Here is a 24,987-nt window from a genome sequence, read left to right on the forward strand (position 1 = left end):
TTCCCTGGTACTTCACAAAAGAGCTAAGGTGGGAAATAATCCACTGATCAATACACAGAATAACCCACGGCAAACTCTAGGAACACCCTAACACACTGCTACCTTTAGACATGGTGAATAAAATATTATACTAACATAATAAAAGGCCCCAAACAAAGTGTAGATACTTTTATTGATGAAAGATGAGCAGCTTAAACAGGATGTATGTTTCTATTTGACTTGATACAGTATTATAACCTTGCACTTCCAATACTGCAGCCTATTGCTTGGGAATTTAATATAAACTTAGTATAGATTCTCAAGCATATGAAAAGTGAACAGTTATTCAATACACAAAGTACAGAATGTTTTGATGAAGCATACAGTTTTCATGATCAAATACTTTGGATGGATAGATCTTAAGAAGCTTGTAGTGAAATCTGATGTCTCTCTTCATACAGGTTTCAGCATAACAGGTTGCTGTGTTACATTTTACACATACTGTTCTTATCTTGCAAATATTTGCAGTTATGTTTGAATTTCACCAACAATCTTATGTAAACTTCAAAGGTTAGTCATAACTGCATTTGTGAGTTTTAGGGAGATAAACATGATCCCTATGAATCCGTAATGTAAATTCCAGGCTTTCTCCAAGCAAGGCATAGAAATACTCCATTTTACTTATACCCACTGAGCCCAATAAATAAATGCAGATTTCCTTCTTAAATCAGATTTTGACATCAGCAGACATCAGTGGCTCATCCATCTTGTTCCTGTACACTGAACACTTCCAGTGATCCAGTGGCAATGTTTGAAATCCGTAAGTTTGGGGAAAGTAAGATGAAAATGTAGATTTCTTTAAAGGCAGTGGAAAGGTCACATTTCCTACAAACAGGAAAGTTCTGGCTAACAATAAAACCACAAAACAGAAGAGCCTATGTTTATAGATGAAGTACTGATGAAGTTCAGAAAAATGAACAAAGCTAAATTCTGCCCATAGCTCTGTATGACACTTTGGACACCTTGTATGACATTTCAGTATTTTTCCTATCTGACCTAACCTGTTCTCTGTAAAGAATTAGAGAAGATTGTTTAGTCTATGCAGGCATACATCACCAGGTAAGCAAAAGGTTGAATATCAGAAATACCAGAACAACATGGTCTGACAGGTTTGAAACTGGGGAGGCTTTAAGGTCTCTTCCAACCCAAACCATTCACTATAGGTGAAACACAAATATAACTTTTTTTTCTTTCGAAACTATATTGGAAAAAAGATAATATTATTTGATATACATAGACTACTCTTCTAAGTCCTTCCCTATAGGTTTTACAATACTACCCATCTGCTGTACACAAATAAGACCACAGTCAATTTTCACTTGACTGTGTACAGAAACAATATAAAAAACATTTGCACAATGGAAAAGATGGCTTTTCTCCCTCCCTGCTAAGTACCCCACAAATAAAAAAAAGGAACACAAAGCTCTGGACCTTTGGTGTTACAGAGATTGAGACAAAACTCACTCATGGGAATGGTCAGTGTCACTCCAGTCTTCAAAATGGGCAACAGGGAGGATCCAGGAAACTAAAGGCCAGTCAGCCTCACCTCTGTACCTGGAAAGGTGATGGAATAACTTGTTCTGGATGTCATCTCCAAGGACTGGAAGGATAGAACGTTATCAGGAGTAGCCAACATGGATGCATCAAGGGGAAATCATACTTCACCAACCTGGTAGCCTTCTAGGATGTCATGACTGACTGGGCAGATGAGGGTGCAGCAGTGGATGTTGTGTACCTTGACTTAGCAAGGCTTTTTACACTGTCTCCCATAACATCCTTGTAGGTAAGCCTAAGAAGTGTGGTAAGATGAGTGGACAATGAGATGGACTGAGCATGGGCTGACTGGCAGAGCTCAGAGTGCTGTAATCCAGAGGTGTAGAGTCAAGTTCTGAGACCTGTAGCTAGAAGTGTTCCTCTGAGGTCAGAACTGAGTCTGATCTTGTTCAGTGTCTTCATCAGTGAACGGGATACAGGGATGGAGTGCACTCTCAGCAATTTTTCTGATGATGCAAAGCTGAGAGAAGAGGCTGACACAACAGAAGGCTGTGCAGCTATTCAGCAAGACCTGGACAGACTGAGAGTTAGACAGAGAGAAACATGATGAGGTTCAAAAGTTTCAAGAGCAGAATCCTACACGTAGGGAGGAATAACTGCACACGTCAGTACAAGTTAGGGGTTGACCTGCCGGAAAGAAGCTCTGCAGAGAAAGGGTCTTGAGGGATAACAGGTTGGCCATGAATTAGCAGTGTGTCCTTGTGGCCAAAAAGGACAATGACATCATGGAGTGCATCAAGAAGAGCATGGCCAGCAGGTCAAAGGAGGTTATTCTCCCCCTCTGCTCTGTCCTGGTGAGGCCACATCTGGAGCACCAGATCAAGTTTTGTGCTGCCCAGTTCAAGAAAGGCAGGGAACTGCAGGTGAGAGTCTAGTAGAGTGCCAAAAAGACGATTAGAGGTCTGGAGCATCTCCCTTTTGATGAAAGGCTGAGAGATCTGGGACTATTCAGTCTGGAGAGGACTGAGAGGTGATCATGCCAAAGGGAGTCTATCGAGTGGATGGGGCCAGGCTCTTTCTGGAGAAGGGCAGGCACAAGCAGGAACACAGGAAGATCCATATGAACATGAGGAAGAGCTTCTTTACTTGGAGGGTGACAGAAAATTGGAACTGGCTGATGAGAGAGGCTGTGGAGCTCCCTTCTGTGGAAATATTCAGAACCCACCTGGATGCTTTCCAATCTACTCTAGGGAATCTGCTATAGCAGGGGAGTTGGATCAGATGATCTTCAGAGATCCCTTCCAAGCCCTATGATTTTCTGATTCACACTGTGGCTTCTATTTTTTCACTTTAACTCCAGAATAAAGGGCAAATGTTATCATGACAAATTTTAATTAAAAGAAAATCACATTTCACTTTGAAATCTAGCTTTTTCAGTACCTCTAATTTCATTAACTTTTCAAAGATTCCAGATGAATTTCTAGTCTTTTAAATGTTTATCAATTGAGTTGCTTATGAAATCCATAGCATAATGCTGTCTACTGAAAATACATGTAAGACTATAGAGCACACACCAAAATAATGATCCCCTTGAAATTCCACTTTTTAGATCACTGAAAATTTAACTTCAGTTTCTTGATAAATCAAGCATTTTATCAAGAGAATGCATGTTCAGATCTCCTGAAAAACTGGTTTGATTTAAATTAAATACACACGTATCATACATACCTGCAGATTGTACATTTTAAGGCTATTTATAGATATCTCCTGGTGGAACACAGCATGTACGTGACTTCTGCATTTAGGATGCTTTGGGATTTTAATTCGACTTTATTCCAATCACACAGGGAGTTCTTTACTAACCTAGCTGGATGTGTGCCATGAGATCTGCAAGCACCGTGGCAGCAGTGGTGGCAGTAGCAGTACTGGAAGCAGCAGCAGGTTTCCCTCCTGGATGAGATGAGGTGGAAGATGCAGAGGATGAGGTGGACGAGCCCTGAATAACCCGGTTAAGCCAGGGCTCTGCGTTGGAATGGCTCTGGAACGGAGTGGAGGTGATCCGCCCTTGCCGACGCAACGAGCCCTCATCTTCTGATGCTGACGATGTGTCTGTGATTAAAATAATGATGACAGGCATGTAATGTGGGAATGACCCAACAGACAGGAACATGAAGTTTCTCCATGTTCTTCGCGTAGCATTCTCATGTGCTACACATGAGATGCATCTATTAAGCAAATGGTATCTTCACATGCACTAATTCTGTCCATTACCATTTTTAGGGAAATGCAACAAATTCTATGTGTTGTAACAAGAGCACCTTGAAGCAAAGTTTCATTTATTTCCTGTACTTGGGAAGACAACATTTAAAAAAGCTTCTACCTGACATACTTTATATACTTTGAATCATGCTAAGTAAAGCATGCCACCCTTGTGGAATATTTCTGAACAGATAAATTGGAACTTGTCCTATCTCAATAATTCCCAACACTTCTATTTTTGTGTTGGATATAATTTCTTCTCCCTTTCCTTTCCTCTTTTTTATTTTTATTTTTCTTTTTTCACAATTTAGGTTTCCTTTGACATTTTTTTAAGCTACTTACTAAAAAAGGTATGGTGTCAATGAAAAAGACATTTCATTAATCAAAGTATAATTGGAACTAAAACCCACAAACTTTAACCACAAGTTGACATTAAGGTGCACAATATGCAAATACTTAGAAAAACATGGCTTAATTGCAGATGTATATTTGTTGTGTTAGAAGCCTGACAATCATTTTAGTTACCATCCAATTATTTGCAGGTTTTCATAAATTCCTCTTTTATATCCAATCTCTCATTATGTGCTCAATCGATGCAACATTTCACTTGGAGTCGAGATTCTAACAAAAGCTTATATTTTTGACTTCTTAAATTTGAGATTTCCTGCAAAACTTGTTTGAAAGTTGTGGTCTGCATGCCAAAGGAAAGAAGTTACTAAATAGGCCCCATGTTCATTGTCTTACTGTTTAAGAACTAGAACCGCAACACAGCACCCTCCACACCCGATAACCAAAAGGACGTTCCTGCAACAATGCATTGCGCACATACAGTCCATGTCATGTTAGTCTGTGCAGAGCAGTTCTTAAAGTCACACGTAATGGTGAGAATATTCCTGAAAAGATACTGAAGGCAGAAGTCAATTTGAGACAAACAACAGCTGATGAGAAAGATAGGATGCCCACTGCTGTACACCAGAGTCCTTTCCAGACATGGAGCTCCTGGTTGACAAGGGATTGTTGCCCCAGAAATCTGCAGTCTTTGTTTTGGAACTTTTCTACATCCTCTGAACATAGTGATACACAATTCCACGTCCAAATTTTGTTGAAGCCATACTGAAAAGCATTACTTCATCTTTGGCAACAACCTTCAACTACCACATGTTCAATCTTGTTTTTAAGAATATGTGCATGTCCAGCAGCTTCAGTAAAACTGCTCTTAACCAGTGTAAAACCCCAAAACTAGAAATCCTGTTTACCTCAGCAGCCTTTTAAACGTCAAAATCACAAATGTTTTTACTTCACCGTCTCTAGTCAAATAAGTTCCAGATAAAAATACACAGGATTGATTTTGAGAAGATACAGCTGTGGATGACCATTCCTGGGACTGCACCCTATATGGTATTTCTTGTCTACTCCCACAGTTGTAGTTTTCAGCTGCTGACCACATCTGCCTCTGGAGAGGAGCCAAACCAGCCCCGTAGCTCTCGCAGCCTTCCCTTCCTTTTAGGCAGAAGGCAAACACAAACAGTTCCCGGAACACTTAACAAAACAGGATAACAAACAATCAGGCTCAGGAAAAAAAAAAAAAGCCACATTTGTGATTTATTATCTCTGAAGAGTGAGAAATAAGAGCATTGAAAAACAAAGGTTTCTCAGAAGATAAATAACTCTGATTGTGTCTATTACCCAGTTACCCAGTTACATGTTTTACAAAGTCCCCCTAAAATTTCTAAGCTTTCAGGTATCTTATATAAGCTGAAAAATTTTGAATTTAAAATATTAACTGAATGAAATGGAAATCCTCATAGTAAAAACTCGCTAATTTTAGAACAGTTCTATCATGAAGAGAAAAGTGGGCAGGTAAGATATGGCTGTGTGACAATGCAGGAGTTAAGACCAGTGTGCCGCATGCAGAACGCTATGTACTTGGCTTGCAGCTCTTCCTGGCTGGGAGCTTACCCAAGAGAGGTGCAGCAACCATCGCCCTCTGGGCCAAATATACACTGAAACTGCAGCTCAAGTTCTCATCACGTGAGATGTGGGTGGGAAGGAGAGGCTCAGTGCCTCTCCTTATTGGAGATGGCCAGTAACAGCAGTTCCAAGTCAGAGGACTTGGTTTTGAATTTAACACTCTAACCAGAATGCCAAATTGCTTTGAAGGATGTCTGAATTAACCTAAAAAATAACAGCAAAGGCATGTGGAACTCCTGAGCCATCATGACATTGTGGTTATTACAACTTAATAAAGGATAATCCATGAGAGAAGCGTAATACCTTCCATTCAGGTACAGGGCATGGGGTCATGAGCTTGCACGGTTAGACAAAGTTCTATGCATTCTAGTGCAATGTAGCACAGTGTCTCCTGAAACCAGCCTTTTATCAAAAAACAAGCTTTTTAAAATTATTATTATTATTTTATTTTTTTATTTTAAATATCAGTTTCAGATCCAGCAAGTCTCATAACTTCCTTGCCAGAGTAACAATCTTTTACTGGTACCTGACAGTAAAATTAGATGCTTCAAAGCTACTCTGGTTCTTTGCAATGTCTAGTTTCTCTTGTTGAGTCAGCTCTGCAAATAAGTTGTTTGACACTATTTTCCACAGTATTCTCCTGGAGAAATGGCTCAAATTACACCATGACAGGTCTGGATTGGCCATCAGGAAGAAACTCTTTACAGACGGCAGACAAGCATTGAAATGGGCTGTCCAGGGAAGCGGTGGAATCCCCATCCCTGGAGGCAGTTAAGAGATGTGTGGATGTGGCACTACGGGATGTAACAGATCAGGCTGACTTGATGACCTTAAAGGTCTTTTCCAGCCTCTGGCTGGATTCTGTGATTCTAAAATAAGACGATTATTAGTGCCTTTTTATGAGCCTCATTTGATGAACTGATGGAGGTGAAGCAATTTCTCAAAGTATTGGGAATGGCCTGATCTGTCACAATTCAGGAATTCACCCAGCGGTCCAGTACCTTCTAAAAGTGACTCCAAAACCTTTTCTTAGAAGCTGCACAACAGAATCCAGAGAGAACACTTAACTCTTCTTTTATTAGTTAGGGTTCTTCTGTTTCCTACTAAAGTCCAACCTTGGTATTTTTTACTTAAGTACTAACTGTTTGGGCAGGTGTGTTAGAAGATGATACTCCAGAAGCTCCTGTTTGATAGCATTTTTTAACCCTCCCTCTAAGAAGAAATAGATCAGCAGTCTAATCTCTTGGAACTGATAAATTCAGCTGCATTCCTCAGCAGGGTACTTCACAAATTATCTAAATTCTGTAAATCATTCTTGTCAATGAGGAGGCTGGAATTTATTTGATGTGACTGTAGTAGTTTAAATGTTTTCTGCTAAGGAAAAATACATAGTGCTGAATCTGCTGGCCTAAGAGAGGCAAGGCTGCCACAGCTCCATGCCCCAGCTCCAAGCAGTGCTGAGGCTCAAGCACAGCACACAGACATGGAACATACTCACATGTGTACAAACACTACTGATCATACAGATAACCCACGCTGACACACACAGGCAGCACCACTGGCTTCATTCTGCTTCCACCTCTGGCTGACGCAGGCTCTGACACAAGCACCACATCAGAAGCTAGCACTTGGTTTCCCTCATTGCAGTTTGTCTCTCTGGTCACTGGTATCCAGATGCTGGTACTCAGGCTCCACTCACTCCTGCTGCTCCCACCACGGATACATGGGCCTCAGGGACCTGCTCTTCTATGTACTGCTGGCACTTCAGTCCACTCATACTTCACAGACCCTAAATCTAGGGTTCGGCTCCAACTGGTGGACCTCAGACTCTGCCCACACATCAAACAGGGAGCCCTTTTACCCAGGAAAAACATTAGAAACACGAGTCAGGTGCATGGCATGCCAGGCCAGCATACCCTTTATATAATTGGCCTTTTATATACCTGTTCCCCTCTATTTTCCCCATACTCATTTCTCCAAAAATGACAAAAAATCCATCCGTTTCCCCACTTTGGTTCATCACGTGAACACTGTGCAACCCTAAAACGCTTTTCCCCTGCATCCTCTAACTTGCCCCATGCTCCCCTGGCAGCACCTGCCTTCCCAAGCCCAGAAAGAGCTTGAAGTGCTCACTAGCCCTGATGGGTCTCTCACGTGGACAGTTGGGCTCAGGGACAGCCCTGGAAGAGCCTGGAGAGGGTGACTCCTTTCTCACAGTTTTTAACTTGGGTTCTAACTGATGTTGTTCTTCATGCTCCCCTGGGGATGTGGGGATGGGCCAGTGATGGGCTGATGGCTTCTGGAATGGGTGTGGAAGGAGCTGAGGCATTTTGGGCATTTTCCCCACCTAACACTTTCTTCCAGCGTTCCTCTGAATGTATGGATGAGCTGAGCACTGGTCACATAAATTCACAGATTCTCAACTTTATATAGAGGGAAGCTATCATGATTTTTTCCTAGGGTCTCTTGAGCCCCTGAGATTTTCCTCCTTTGATGCAGTGTGCAGACCGCTGATGGAGTGTGCACAGCAATTACAGCAGGGACACCATCAGAGCTGCTCCCAACCTGTCCTGAAAAAAAGCACATCAGGCAATTCTTTCTAGTTTTAAATGCCAAAGGAGACAGGAAAATCTAGCTGTCCTCCCACTCCTTTATCCATCCCAGTGGAGCTTCTGGAAGCCAGCTAATTTTGTGTTATTGAATCTTATGCAGAATAGCAGTGTGTTCTCTTCTTGTCACTATACATCTAATTCCAAATGCACAGTGACTTGGCAAACTATGGGAATGAGACAAGGACAGTGATACTGTATAAAATGCATCACTGATTGTTACATCAGAACTTATTTTGGACAGTGAAAAGAAATACTGCTTTGAAAAACTGCTAACAGAAAATTTAGGGCCTCTCTTTGAAGATTCAACACACAGATGGTCACTTGAATTTTCTTCAGCATTACATTTCATGCAATTCATGAGAATTTCCCTGTTTATACATGACCTGTAAGCAAGAAAAATCAAAAGCGTGACAGATACCCTGATGCATTAGTTGCCCTTATGGGCTTTTGAGTACATGCATAGTAGAATGATCTAACAAAAAAGCACTGTAATATCTTAAAGGAAAAATGTAAAGATTTTGGAAGAGCAGATTTAAAACTACAGAGGATAAATACTTCTAACTAATGAAATAATCAAAGGACCCCCACAAGAAAATAAAAACTGTATAACCAGGAAAGAAAAATGGAATTTCCTTTAAACAGTGTGAACGGAAGAAAGAAATGTAGCCCAGGAAGCAAATGAGCAGCATAGCATAGCTGCTCTTTTACAGGAATAAAAAAGAAAATGGATGGAAAAGGGCTCTAGAGGTCAGTGTGTTTCTACACCACAGCCACATTAGGAAGGGAAAGCGCACATTATCACAGCTTCAGAGCTAAGAGAAATGCCTTGTCTTTGTATAAATACTGGCCCTTATACACCAGATAGCAAGACATGTCTGGAGAAAGATTTTCTTCACCTCTAGAGGATTCATTGTGAGCTGACAGAAAGAACACCTATTTACTAAAAAAAAATTAAGAAAACATCCTGATCCCAACTGTCTGATCAGTGACAGCATTTGAACATTTTAAATCACTCACAACTGAAACCATTTGATGAGCATTCAGCAAGCTACTGCAGTAACATAACACTGGCATATTTTTTTAACTCTTAAAAAGAATCTTAGGCAACCCAAAGCAACAAACTTAGAATTCTGACATGATTGCCAAGGTTCTCACTTTCCAAAGGGGACACATTGTATAAAGAATGTATTTCATGCATAAAGGGCAACTGCTCACTCCACTGTGGCTTCCAAAAGTACCTTTGGTAGCTACAGTATTTCTAGATGAAACACTAAAAATCTTGTGGAAAGCATTAAATAAACAATTATAAGTAACACCTGAGTAACAGGAAATGCAGCTATGAATATGGAAGAAGCTCACTGCAATATACATACATCTTGGCAGTACAAACCATTTGCTTTTTATGTTTTGCTAACAAGTGTACCTGGAAAGATTTACATATGTCAACTCAATAGATACCTGGAGGTGTATATGTTTCTACTGAAGAGTGCACAAGAACAGACCGTCTCTTTGAAGGCATAGGCATTTTTCTCTCTTTGTATTTTGCAAGAGCTGCCTGCACTGCTTCAGTGTGGACATCTATATAGGAAACAAACACAAAAGGTTAGGAAATTAAATTCAACCACAATTTCTTTCTAAAAACACATAAAGCACAAATGCCATATTTAACAGCACCAATACAAAATCTGAACTGCACATGAGGGCCCTTATTGCTTTTGTCCTATACTTAGTCCAATTGCTTAGCTCACTTGTGGAACAGGTTCTCAGCCTCAATGACAGACTGAGCAGAAAGGAGAACAGAAAAGGTCCAAAGTTAAATTCCAGTAATGCGGTTTTGCACTCTGAAGCTGCTACAAGTGCGTCAATCAGTTCTGCTACTAATCTTAGTTCTTCAAATAGCAGCAGCTTAAACAATCTGTCCTGTCTGCCTCTAGAAATGGCTGCTGCAAACTACTGTCCCATATGGCTGCATCTCTCTGATAAGGTCTGCCAAAAAACGAAACAGAATATGTTTCAGGATGTACCTTAATTGTGCTATGACATTCAGAGAGCACCAAGATTTATTTTTGACCTGTTTATATGTGTATAGAGTGGAGATGTTGTACCAGCTAATGGACCCTGTGCAACTCTGCAAGCTGATTATTGTTCTGACTGATCATTAGACACTTCTGCAAGCAGCAATAAACTCACTGCTTGTAACCCATACACTTGTTGTTGGAATTGGTTTTCTCTTTATAAACTTCCACCAGATGTTCTTTATGTTTTGTTGTTGTTGTTGCATTTTGCTACTGGAGTTTTGCATTCACTACTGGAACGCTACTTCCCATGTTAAGAAAGCAAGTATGACAGTTAGCAAGGCCAACAGAGCATGGAGCATTGACTGGTGTGGGATCAAGCTCTCTTACACAACAGGAAAACACAATATTCTATGACTGCCACAAAGGTGTCACACCAGCACACCAAACAGAGTTTTTAATCAGCTGGAGCAGACATCTTGTGGCTTGTTCAGTACATTGTACGTTCACTGCAGCAGGACACTCAAAAGGGCACAGCAGTACAGAGCTGGCTATTGCAGGCTGAAGAACAGTTATGAAAAAGAAGTGAAATAGTGGAAAGCAGAGTTGCTGGGAAAGCATCTTCAGATGCCCTAAAGGCTTACCAGCTAACTCATCTGGGTTTATAGCCAAAACCAGGCAGCAAATGGTCTGAAGAGGAGAGAAGGAAGCAGAGTCTTCACAGAAACTGCACATACTCACAGGAGGAAAACAGTAGTGGCAATACACTGGATTAAAGTGTCCTCTGAATTGTGGGGTACATGGCATATAGGGTTGTCAGCCTGCAAAAATGTCTGCAAAGCCTCAGCGTTTCTCATCTTGTCTATCACACCGTCATCATTAAACTCGGAAATGTCAAGTGCTGTTCAGGGAACACTTACATAATTTATTGCCTACATTATTTATTAACAGTATTCCACTGGTGGAAATTTTCAGTTAATATTTACTGCTTGGAGATGATATCTGTGGGTGACAAGGATTATTGTTAATTTACATGGAAGGCAACTCTGGAAAACTACAGAAAACTGTTTTCAGTAGATTTTTATAATCGCTGCAAAAAGAGATTCTGTTCTACAAACACCTGCATTCCACTCTTACCAGTTACTCTTGCAAAGACTTAGAAAAGCTGTTAAGATGCAAAGAAAGGAAAGACTGATATAAAGCGTAGGCTGGAAGGAAATAAAGAAATAAGATTCTTCCCCCCACAAGATCAAAGAACAAATAAGGCACACAACTGATAGAAGAAGCAGTAGTGGACAAAATTATTGCCTAAACGTTGTGAACGACAAGAAGCTTTAACATGTGCTAACAGAGTGAAATGTAAAAGGTAACATTTCAGGTTGCTGCTGGTAGTGGACAACATCTTCTTGCAGAAACTACTTTCAACATAGTTAAAACCTCTATGATAAATGGAGACTACTTTGTGAAGCACAACAGTGACTCTTTATGCCAAAGTATTTGGGGCAACAGAGTGAAGCTATTTAAGCAGTGGCTTGTATTTTCCGAGATGTGTTGTCAACATTTCTGTTCATACTTGTACATATGCATAAATATCATAGCAGGAATAGCCATAAAAAACAGCATCAGCAGTGATATAAAGCATTTGAAGATTAGAATCAATCAGATGACTCAATATCTCTTAGAGTCAGAGCACAAACACTTGAAAAATCCTCGTGTTTATCTTTTAGTTTACCTTCTTCATTCAAATACAAAAGAGAGTCACTAATCCAATAAGCCTGAACAATTTCTTCAGTTAAAAGTTACAGGAAAAAGTGTAAACAGTCCAGTCTACTGGCATCTCTACTTACATTTGTTTAGATGGGCACAAGCTAAACATAAATTAAATCAAGCAAATGATTCACTATTTGGTTTGGATATCACTTGAGCATGTTAAGCCTTGTGATATATCACAAAAAGGAAAAAGAAATCCAATTACATATGAAAAAATGACCTTTTTCTGCCCAAGAGTTTAAATGTTGAAGTGAAGAGATCAACATAGGTACAAAGAGGAATATGGAACAGTGATGGGATTCTTCATTGCCCGTAAGTGGAAAAAGATAATCCAAAAAGCCACCCATCAGGCTTTATCTCAGATAGCTGCCCATTAACAGGGTTGCCCGAACATTTAATGATCATTCAGAAAAAAAAACGTTAATAGAATGCAAAAATACTGGCTTCACTCATGACCAGTGAGACTGACAGCAGTACTTCAGAGTTACTGAAAGTCACTTTAAGTAGATTTAAATCAACAGTACCATGGAAATATTAGGAAAGGAAGCAGCACTGATAATTAGAACTGATAGACTAATATTTAAAAGCCGTATCTATTAATAAGCAATTATCTAGCCAAACTTGTTTAATAGCCACCTACTGCTACATCCCGCATTGAAAAGCTAAAGAGTCCTAATGCTATCCCCCAAACAATACCAGCAAAGTATCAGGGTTGTTTGCTCGCTTTCTGTTTGCTCTAAGGTATCCTCTGCACAAACTAAGACTCTTTTGAAGCTGTAAGACAAGAAAAGTAGCAATGTATACAATGTATCTCTATGGATCCTCCCAGCTCATTTGGCTAATAGTTCCCAAGTATTCTCCATTTGTAATTGTGCTCTTCTTGCCAATTTCATTTCTGTTAGTTCAACACAATCAACCTACTTAGTTACTTCCTATCAGGTTCACGACTCACCTTGTAATTTACCTGGAAGCTACTTGTCCAGAATGCCTGGAACAAACTTGTTCATCACGGCTGTAATTCAAACACTAAACCTACTTTCTTAGTATATATTCAGCAGTAAAATTACATTGATGCTGCCCAGGGCCCCATCCAGCCTGGCTCTGGGATGGGGCACCCACAGTTCTGGGCAGCAGAGCCGGCTCCTCACCGCCCTCTGAGCGAAGAATTTCTGCCTAACATCCAAACCTCCCCTCTCTTAGTTGAAAGCCATTACCCCTTGTCAGACCATGTAAAAAATCACTATCCAAAATTTGAAGCTCTCTTTCAGACCAAAAAGGCCACAACAAGGTCTCCCTGAGGCGTTCTCTGCTCAAGTCTGAATAAATCCAACCGCCTCAGTCATACTTCATAGAAATACACCACAAATCTTTCCCAGGAATCCTTATTCTCAGAATAAGGTATCTCATTCATCCTTCAGTTTTTCACAAAGAATCCATAGAGATACATCAACTCGATTTACAATGCAAGTTTTTTTAAACGCCAACATTGTAAATATGATCTGGCACGCATTAGTTACAAAGCAAAGTGACCCAAGAATAACAGCATATTAAGGATACACAGTGCATGTCATTACTTGCACTGTCTATAACCAGCGCTGAGGGGCATAACGACCACGGCAAGCAAAAGTTAGTTATGAGTTCAAATGTATTTATCAGAGAAAAGCTTCCAAACACCTGCTTTTTCTCACTATTGTGACTAGGGATTTCACAGGGAAACAGTGTATTTTGACCACCTGAAAAGCAACAATGGGTACAGGATGTGATGGTGATAACAATATTTTCACAAAGTTTCCAAAACAGGTTAGTCACAGTGGTGTCCATTTAAAATTGATATAGAATATCCATTGTGACATTTCCTTTTCTTGTGCACTTGTTTTAAACCAGGAAATATTTGAAAGTGAGCTGCAGTAAATATAATAATCCTATAACCTTCCTTTAAGAAGCAGCCTAGTCAAACAAACAACAATAACAATAAAAAACAGTGAAAAATACAGAGCCCACATGCTGCAGTCTTTTAAATGCTTAAATAACTGCTCTAGAGACTGGAAACCAGACCAGTAAACAAGAAAAATTTGTTAAGCATGGAGTAAATACACAATAATAAAGAAGTCACAAAGCATGGCTACAATTTCTTCCTCACACACAAAGCTCCTCAAAAAATACTCATTAGCTCTCCCCTTCTTCCAAAATACTCCCAACTTTCTCATTAGAAATATGCACTACTGTGCTTCTAATTCTTTTCAGTTCATACACCTGATGTTTTCGCTACTCATCTGTTACCTACCAGATCGGAAGCGCTCATCCCTCGAGTTCGTGGAATGCGATTTCTGCTGTTTAGACACAACAGCAGTAGCTTGTGAGGTGCCCGGGACTCTGTTCTCTGCTTGCAGGGATGGATCCACACCTGAAATAGGAGTTTTATTTCAATACATATTCAGGTTCTCAGATAAAACAACCGCTTCTCGTGTTTAAAGTCTACTACCACCCTTGACACCTACTTACAAATCAACCGGAGCCCCAAGTCTTAAAAATAGAACTGTCCACCTGCATTTTAAATTCTTCAAAATAAAACCAAATTTGATGTGATTACTGTTTCACTCAGAATATAAAAATCTCTTCTGAACAGAAAAATAGCTTTGCTCCTATCAGTGTACATTTATCATTAGGTGTTGTGTACCCCATTTGGATGGTGGAGAAAAGGGTCATGGAGAAGAGGGAGCGGAACCATAGTCACCCCCAGCTTAACATGAGACAACAAGAGAAACATTACACATATGCTTACAATTACATATCAGACTTGGAGATGCTGAAATTACACAATTAGACAGCTCTACCTTTCAAGTAATACTTGAACCATTCCTTCCAACTCTAAAAATAAGACAGCTAAGTAATATTTAGGAATCCACACGCCTCTTTAATTTACATCCATTTAATAGAACAATTCTAGGAGGAATCATATTTAATAAAAACTCTACAACTAGTGAGTTACTTTAACAAAACCTCTTTTATGTCACTATATTTCTTGTTAGAAAAAAATGAGGGCAACAAAACCCACAGAACAAGTAAGATTTTTGTTTCTGTAAAAGTAACACATTAGTTTGGTTCAGGGGCAGCAGCTGCAATTCTCAGTGACACCTCAAGGCATTCATCAGAGACTGAATGACATGTTACTCTTCCTGTGCTTCTCACCTGAACAGAGTTGTTCACAAACTGTTGCCCAAAAGCAATGCCATGAATAAGGTGTGATTGTGAAGTGACAGATATTTTTCTCTGGTAAGATAGATCTTGCAGATGAGTAGTAAGGAGATGTGATCAGACTTTTCCTTGAGGTGAATACCTGACTGCAACCTTACACATTCCACGTGAAAATCTGCAGGCAATGTATTTGTGTTGACTGAAAACGGGATTAAAAATGTACCAGAAAATGGATGATGTTTGCAGTGATCTTGAAACTTGTTCTCAAATCCCTTTATCAAATGGGAAGCGTGGCTGTGTATTTTTCACTCTTCACAGGTCTGTGTTAGGATGAAACACCAAAATGTGTGACATTATTTGCCATAACTTGAACCTGCCACAATCCAAGTGTCATTTTGAACGCTGCTTATTACTTGTGCATTGCCCCCACGTGGTCTGAGTAGCAGAAACACTCATGACAGAGATGTATCGCAACAGTAGTGCATATACTGATTCAATGTATCTGATACTTGAAGAGTGGTGAAAATGCTTGTGAAATGCATTTTGCATTTCATGCAAACAGAAGTTTTACATAGCCTCAAGTCAAGAATTCATCAAGATCTGTTGATTTACACCCAGTAAATAACTTTGTATTTCACAAAGAAGATTAAAGCAAGTCACCTCCTCAAAGCCTGGGCCAAGAGAAGAACAGATACAAAAAGGTAATGCAATAACCAAGGCAGTAGAAAAGACTACAGGGAAGAACAAGCTAAGGTGGATTTCTCCCTATATACAATACTTCCAAAAAATAACCCAACAGTGAATACATGAGGGAGGACCCGACCCAACAAGGTGCGAATCATCAGCTCCGTTGTGGTTGATCTCATGGTTCTCGTGGGTTGAAGGAGGCAATAAAAGGGGGAAAATGATTTTTTTTGAACCTCCCTTTTCTCCAACACTTACAGGGCAGATTGCTGTGAATTAGCATTAAGGCAGTCAAACAGCGAAAAAACACCAACAAACCTTAGAAGTTCCCTTTAAATTATCATGACATGCAAAATTAGTGGCACTGTTGGAAATCAGGTCTGTTTTTCTTCAACTTAAATCTCTGGGGTTTGTTCCGTTTTTTCAAAGTATGAGTCTTGGCTGACTAGGGACGTCCTGGTGGATTGGAGGCTGGTGAATGTGATGCCCATCTTCAAAAAGGGCCGTAAAGATGATCCTGGCAGTTACAGGCCCATCAGTCTCACCTTGGTGCCCGGGAAGGTCATGGAAAGGATAATCTCAGGTATCATCATGGAACAACTAAACGTCAGCCAAGGGATCAGGCCTAGTCAGCATGGGTTTATGAACAGTAGATCCTGCCTGACTAACCTGATTTCATTCTATGATAAGGTGACCTGCTTGGTAGATGAAAGCAAGACTGTTGATGTGGTCTACCTGGACTTCAGTAAGGCCTTTGACACTGTCCCCCATAACATTCTGGTAGAGAAGCTGGTAGAGAAGCCAAGTGTTGGGTCCTGCATTTTAGTCACAACAACCCCAGGCAACCCTACAGGCTTTGGGAAGAGTGGCTGGAAAGCTCCCAGATGGAAAGGATCTTGGTGTGCTGATGGACAGTGGGCTGAATATGAGCCAGCAGTGTGCCCAGGTGGCCAAGAAGGCCAATGGCATCCTGGCCTGTATCAGGAATGGTGTGGTGAGCAGGACCCAGGAAATCATCCTGCCCTGTACTTGGCATTGGTGAGGTCTCACCTCGAGTACTGTGTTCAGTTCTGGACATCTCAGCACAGGAAAGACATGGAGGTACTGGAGCAGGTCCTGAGAAGGGCAAGGAGGCTTGTGAAGGGCTTGGAGAATCAGCCCTACGAGGAGAGGCTGAGGGAGCTGTGGCTGTTTAGTCTGGGGAAAAGGAGGCTGAGGGGAGACCTTATCACCCTCTTCCAGTACCTGAAAGGTGCTTACAGTGAGAGTGGGGCAGGTCTCTTCGCACTAGTGACAAGTGACAGGACGAGGGGAAATGGCCTCAAGTTGGGCCAGGGCAAGTTTAGGTTGGATATTAGGAAGAACTTCTTCACAGAAAGGGTACTGAGGTACTGGAATAGGCTCCCCATGGAGGTGGTTGAATCGCCATCCCTGGATGTGTTTAAGAGCCGTTTGGATGTGGTACTCAGGGATATGATTTAGTGTAGGGTTCTTAGAGTTAGGGTACTGGTTAGGCTGCGGTTGGACTTGATGATCTTCAAGGTCTTTTCCAACCTGGGTAATTCTATGATTCTATGATGAGCTGTGAAAAACAGCATTTTGGTAAAAACAGCAGGATGCTGCATCTGACTATCAGTGTACAAAATCACATGCCAGAAAAATCCTGCTTCACAAGCTTGGTGAACTTCTTAATTCATTCTGCTTCTATGCAAATCTCTACCTTAGTCTTCAGCAAAAGCATCTGGATAATTAGGCCACCTCCCTCTGTTTACACCGGAGATCTTTACAAATATAACGTTCAAAGAATTACACATTAATGAAACAGAATCCACTATTACTATAGTTGGCCCATTTTTAACTTAGCTAAAACCAGCAAAAATGAAAAATCAACTCAAAGAAGCCTTAGGTGAACACTTGGTCCAATCAACTGGAACCAAACTGTATTTGTCCATCCACTAACAGTGAAGAGTCAAAGCTACTGGTGACGTTTCTAGTGATTTTACACAAGCAAAAATCGTTTTACTGTAACAGCACTGCACAGTTTCTCATACAAAGACACTTTGCTGGCACTGCTGGGGAAGATGCCCAGCTAAGCACACCTGGAATCAGATATGCAGAGATAAAAATTAGAAAAACAAGTTATAAAACAACAGTACTTGATCAGGGCACACAGTCTGAGTTTGCGGGCTCTCCAGGTTAAAGCACTGCTTTTCTTGTCTGAATAGATTTCAGCACAATGCAGAAATGTTCTCACCTGAATCTGCAGTCACAAAGTACTGAAACTTGAATTCACTTTTATTTTCCCCACTTTCTCTGATGTTCTGAAGTCATGTTCTGAAGTACGTACACTTCTGAAATGCCCAAGAGTATTTCCACAATTACTGCTGGAGTATGTCTGTCTTTGCAGTCATAGAAAACTGCGATTACAAGAGATCTCTGGAGGTCATCTTGTCCAAACCTCTGCTCAGGCCCAGCCACTTCAAGTTCAGGACAGGCTACACAGGGCAGCCATAACCATCAACCCATAGATGGCTCTAATGAACAGCTTCTGTGCTTAATGTTCATAGAATATAGAGTATTCAGAGCTGGAAGAGATCCATAAGGATCAGAGTCCAACTCCTTGCTCCACACAAGGCTATCTAAAAATTAAACTGTATGCCAGAGTACTATCCAAATAATGCTTGAACTCCAGCAATCATATTGATTTTATTAGAATGGTGTTATACTAATGCTAAAGGTAAACGTTTTGTTAACTATTTTGTATGCATACAAGTACAGCTTGTAGAGGGAATACTATGTGCCAAAAGCTGTAAGATGGCACTGAAAGTTTGCATTTTAAATAAGTGGAGCTGACTGTTGAAGAGTTCCAGGTGCATTTGAGACTTGCCTTCTCTGAGCTTTGTGCTTGACTTCTAGCAACTACCATCTTCTAGGTGTAAGGCCCTTGTCATTTTAGAGAGTAGGACTGCTTCCACAATGCTCTTTCTGACTTCAGAGCTAACGCCACATAATGATGAAACATCCTTGATACTGTCAATGTGCAGCAGTTGTTATAGCTGCTATTGGAAAAATGGTGGGTTGTTTGCCATCTTTTATAACTGTAATTTATTCTTTGGCCATGAACTCATTCAGGTTTTACTACACTATAGTAGCAACGTGAGTAATGAGACAGTGGAGACTATTACTACTTGCATAAGATGCTGTTGAGCTTATGAACTTAGGGATAAAGAGGATTTAAACTTCAATTTAGACAGTAATAAAAGTCTCTAGGAAACTTCTCATAAGTGAAAATGTGAGAAGTCACTGCACTTAATAGGGCACAGGAATGCAGACTTCATAATCCACAGGTTACTGATAGCAAGCTTTAAACACCCTATCTGCAGAGTTATGAACCAGGAAATACATGACCTTCCAATACATTCTGTGATTATGAACTATTGTGGACAGATGGCTCTTACGTATAATACTTCTATCTAAGAACAGTAGAATGACAGCTACTTACATAGAATGACAACTGCTTTATCTAGAAAAATGAAATTCAAGTGGACAGTAAGGAACTTGTGGAGGAAAAAAGTCTGGTTTTAAAAGAGTTCTGATAGTACTGATACCTTAAACTGATATTACTTGCATAATTGTCTAGTTTTTTAGTCTGGGATCTAAAACAGCTGCTTTTTACGTAAAATGACATTATGCAGCAGAACTACCTGTAGATATGATATGTAGAGATATAACTACTGTCTGATTCCCTCACCTTATGCTTAAGGGCCAATTTGTAGAAGCCTACTGCTGAAGGCTGTTTAGGACAGCTAAACTTTCATTTCAGTGGCTGCTTTGGCACAAATGCTTGCAATCTGAAAAAAGCTGAGTATGTGGAGCAAGTCTGAGTGGCAGTCATGTAGATTAAGTTAAATACACTGTTTAGTTACAAGCGACCTCTTCTGAGAGGGCCTTCAGGACTCAGTTTTGGTTCAGAACTTAGTGTTAGGAATGCATATGCTAAATGAGAAGTTAAAATGTTACATAACTGAGTAAGACCAGGGAACTTGTCCATTTTCTTTGACTTTGCTCTCTTGCAATAGGTATCTTGTTCAAAAGTGCCTTGCTTTTACAGGGGCTGAGAGGCAAGTCAGAGGTTGAAACTGCTGAACTGAGTCTGTAGGCAGTGTCTTGCTCTGCAGTCTTCACAGATACTGGCAGCTGTAACAGGATACTTAGAACTTACATCTGTCAGTGTATCTTCACTAAATCCAAGTGCATGATCAATATAGATATTTTAATCACAAAAGGCAGACTTTTCTCAAACCACACTGAGGATGTAAACCTTAGTACTACTCTGTACTTAATTGTAGGCAATTAAAACAAACAAAAAAAACACAGGTTATTTGACTTTTAGTTGCAGACAACTATAAATGTAAAAACATGAGATTATAACAACCTGAAAATTTGGTTTAGCGTCTAAGTTTTATTACATTCAAGAATATACAAAACATACTGAATAGGATAAAACCTACAGGTTTTAGGTTAACAAATATAGATAGTAAATTAACAAGAGGTAAAAAGAAAAGTTCTAAAGAGCTTTCAGTAACCCAGCCAAACACAGGACCCAGCCGCAGATACAGGAATGTGTGCATGTAAATTACCACATGCAAACAGAGGCAAATTTTCATCCCTCAGGTTATATTGGTAGTGTGGCCTGCCTCAATCCAGGTGCAAGATCTTGCACTTGGATTTGTTGAACCTCATGAGGTTTGTCTGTGTCCTCTGCTCAAGCCTGTCTAGGTCCCTCTGGATGGTGTCTTCTTCCTCTGGTGTGTCAACTGCACCCCACAGCTTGGTATCACCAGCGAACTTGCTGAGGGTGCACCTGATCCCAGTGTTGATGTCACTGATGAAAGTATTAAAGAGAAGCAGTCTGAGCATTGACCCTCTAGGGGACTCCACTCATCACTCATCTCCATCCAGACATTGAGCCATTGCCCACCACTCTCTGGACTCGATTCTGCAGCCACTACACTACATCCAAAGCTTTATCTGATTACTATCCAGAATATGCCTGTGCCTGCAATGCAGTCATCTTGAGTTGCCTCCACGTTCCTGGATACAAATACTGCTTTGTTAGTGTCCGATGTTTTCCTCTAAAGAAAGGGGCTGAAGTTGTACCAACTTTTTGCTGAGTGGTTCTGTTCACAGAAGGATGTCATCCCTGCTGAAAAAGCCTACCGTGAGCAGTTATCTGTGGCTGAAATTGCCAGTGCTTGCTTTGAACCAACCAACCAGATGGTAAAATAAGACCCATGTCACGGCAAATATGTGGCTTGCTTTATGTCATACAGAGGTGATGTTGTCTCTTAAGATGTTAGTGCAGCGATCGCTACTATCAACACTAAAACATACCATTCAGTTTGTGGACTGGTGCCCAGATGGATTCAAGGTACTTTGATAACATCTGCAGTGCTCGATTTTCAAAATATTAGGAATTACAAAATATTTGGAGGTAACAATCATTCTACAGCACTGTAATGTTCCTGCCACTGAACTGCTGACGTTTCAGATTATACTCTTAAGTATAATTCCATGATATTGTAACACAGTTGAAAATTGTAAAGCAAATTACAGAACAGCAATCATAATTTTTTATAGGAACAGGCAATACTGTGTGTCTGAGAATAATTTACAAGCAGGTAGGTACTGAAAACCAATGCCAGTGTTACTGCAAGTCTTCAAAAATCTACGGAGTTTTGTACAGAAGGAATACAGAAAAGCCCCAAGCAACTGTAGAAACACTACATTAAGTTACTGAATTCAGTGCCTGTGCATTCAGGACTTGGAAAGACCCAGATTCTTATGCGCTGTTCAGAATCCAGTAATCTCTTCCTGTCAATAATTTCTTCTGCAGCACTTCCACAATAATTTTTGTGGTTTACACATCTGTCAGAAAATAATCTGCAGGCTAATGTTTGACTGGATCCTGAATTTAGGATTTAGTTAAATATTTTGATGAGAAATATATAAATAATTTTATTTAATTGTTCACAATTGAGGCTACCATTGTTAACAGAAATAAATCTTCAATGCTTCCCACTAATTAAAGAAGTTCTTACTTGTTTTCTTGAAGGTGGGCATTAACCACCAGCCAACTACCAGCCTCCAACTGCGGTGCCAGGTGGTGAAACTGAAAGATTATTTTGTGTTTTTTTGTTTTTCGGTTGGTTGGTTGGGTTTCAATGTGTCTTTCAATGAAAAGGACTGGATACGACTGACTGATGTTAATTAGCAGATGCTTCTCTTCACAGATTTTGTGGTAAGCTTTTTCCAGGTGAAACGTCATTTGAGGCAACCTCTACAAAACCTGCTTTGTAATGCTGTAATTTTACACAACCTTACAATGACGATACAGAAAAAAAACCCTTCAGTTTTAGTGTAATCTAGCTAAACTGCTTTAGTCACTATTTCTGGTTAAAATTAAAGGGAGGAAGAATATATGTACATGCTTTTAATGTAACAGTTAACTTTTTATTAACTAGAATAGTATGCTGTGGCTGTCATTTTAAAAGGTAAATTTAAGCTAACACACTAGATCTGGTTAATTTGCTGGGTGTTCTACTTTTGTAATTAAAAAAATACCTAAAAAGCACATAGAGATGTACGTGCTGTTTTTACTTTAACAAAGGATAAACTTCTGTCAAATGCCTGTAACAATTTCTACACTTTGATATTTTACTTTCTTTACATGAATTTCTTTGTATGTTAGCAGGAAAAAAGAAACTGATGTCTTTGAATACTTGAAAGCCTGCAATTGAACTCTAAATTACACTTATTGTTGAAAGGGATGCACAAGCATCCTCACAACATCAGAAGCAGCTTCAAAACAATCTTCAGAGCCAGGAAACCAGAGTATTATGAAGTACAGAGCTATTAATTCCTTGAACTCAGGTAGTGCCAGCCCAAACACCAGCCCTGTTATTAACCACAAACCAAGCAGGCAGATCTAACTGTAACCAAATGTCTTCTCTCATTGTACAGGTAGGGGAGGATTTGAGGAATCTAGTGATAAAGCAATACAGCCTAGGTCCAACTTAATTTTAACAGCTGATGAGCACTCATATGCACCTAAAAAGCAAAGAGGCCCATAAGTACTCAAACTGCCATTTGAGTACTCTAATGTCTTTCAAAAATCACACACTAAATCAAATCCTATCTTGAACAGGCTCCTCAGCAACACTGCTGAAGTTAAGCCTCAAGATGGGTGAAGAACCAGCATCACTAACAGAATTACCTTATCTTTGTAGAAATAATCTGGATAGGGAGTTGAATCCATCCCTGGAAGCTCGCTGATAAAAGGAGAAAGGTGCTGTTCACTCTGTAGGTATGACAGGCGTTGGGGGGCTCACTCCGTGAATTGCACATTGGGCCACCCAGGAATGGACTATCTACGCCTGACCAATCTAGCGTAGAGATACATGGCTAAACTTATGGAACGTGGTTAAACATAGAATCATACCTGTCTACCACATTTCTGTCAACAAACCTCTACACTCACTGGGAAACTATGAAGCTGACACACTGGCTAGTATCTGGTGGATTGAGGATTCACCATCTGAGAACATCACCTGCTAGTTACATCAGAAGCAAAAGATAATGTGGGCAGCTGCTAAAGCATGGGGGCTGCCCAAATAACTACCTGATATTGCCCAGGCATGCTGAGACTGCAATGCTTACTTCAACATGAGACCAAGACTGCTGCCCAAAACAACAACCCATCTTGCTAGAGGACACAGTCCTCTCCGGCAATGACAGGTCAATTACACTGTGTCACTCCCTTGTCCTGAGGGGGGAGAGATATGCTCTGGCCTGCACTGATACAGCAAAGGGGCTAACTCAGGGCTATCCAGCACTAAGAGCAAATGAGGCATATAACACTAAGGCATTCACCTAGTTGTGAATGCTTAGGATCCAAACTACAGGCAGTGATAATCCGGTAAGACCCCAAACCGGCAATGAAAATAATCTTCTGCTCCCTGTCCCTGAAAATATGATGTTGTCAAGCCGCTATACATCATATATAAAAAGTCATGGCAGTCTGGTGAAGTTCGTCCTGACTGGAAAAGGGAAAACATAACCCTCACTTTCAAGATGTGGAAAAAAAAGAAGGTCCAGGGAACTACAGGTTAGTCAGTGTCACCTCTGTGCCTGACAAGATTATGGATCATCCTGACGGCCCTACTAACGCACATGGAAAATAAAGACTAGAAGATTGGTGGTAACCAACATGGCTTCACCAAGGGTAAGTCATAGATAGTGACAGGACCAGGGAGAATGGCTTTAAACTAAAGGAGGGGGGATTTAGATTAGAGTTTGGGGGGAAGTTTGTTACTGAGAGTGGTGAGGTGCTGGAACAGGCAGCCCAGAGAGGCTGTGGATGATCCATCCCTGGAGGTGTTCAAGACCAGGTTGGATGAAGACCTGGGCAGCCTGGGCTGGGGTCAGATCTGAAGGCTGGTGGCTCTGCCTGCGGCAGGGGGTTGGAGCTTAATGATTCTTGAGGTCCTGTTCAATCTAACCCATTCTATGGCTCTACAATATTACTGAATTTGCCTTTAAGTATGAATCTAGCAGACTGTTTACTTGAAGATTACTTTTCCACTAGAAACTTGGGAGAGATGTTTTCTTCAAGGTCACAGCTAAAATGCTTCTACCTTGAGAATAGAAGGAGAAAGGCAAGGGGGAAAAACCACATAGCAAGAGATCAGAGGGACAGTGAGCTCTTGGAACAGTAATATTAGCCAAGATTCAAAAAAAAAAAAAAAAAAAAAGGGTTTTCATGCCAGGTTGGCAAATATAAGTAGCAGCAAAGGATAGTTCCACAGTGATTCATATTTAATGAAAGGGAATGCAGACTACCTTCAAATCACTGACAGGTCTGTCAGAGCCTCTGAGGGCTGTTTTAT

General features: G+C 40.4%; 1 protein-coding gene across 9 annotated transcripts in view; it reads right to left on the reverse strand.

Annotated features, from left to right (window-relative positions):
* Positions 1 to 24,987, reverse strand: part of DIP2A (DIP2 acetate--CoA ligase A) — an 88,761-nt gene that overhangs the window by 41,547 nt on the left and 22,227 nt on the right. For 7 of the 9 annotated variants that reach the window (XR_001556310.3, XM_015867743.3, XM_015867745.3 and 4 more), the window contains exons 3-5: positions 14,445 to 14,564; positions 9,834 to 9,953; positions 3,397 to 3,642 (exon numbers count right to left, since the gene is read on the reverse strand). Coding sequence is in view for 8 of the 9 variants with exons in the window: in XM_015867743.3 (XP_015723229.2) it covers positions 3,397 to 3,642; positions 9,834 to 9,953; positions 14,445 to 14,564 (486 nt within the window). In the remaining variant the exon portion in view is untranslated. The remainder of the gene's footprint in view (positions 1 to 3,396; positions 3,643 to 9,833; positions 9,954 to 14,444; positions 14,565 to 24,987) is intronic. The other 2 variants (XM_085553767.1, XM_015867746.3) reach the window with 1 other exon arrangement.

Source organism: Coturnix japonica, chromosome 7, assembly GCF_054131305.1.
Source record: "Coturnix japonica strain WE chromosome 7, WE-NBRP24, whole genome shotgun sequence".
Taxonomy (NCBI): Eukaryota; Metazoa; Chordata; class Aves; order Galliformes; family Phasianidae; genus Coturnix; species Coturnix japonica.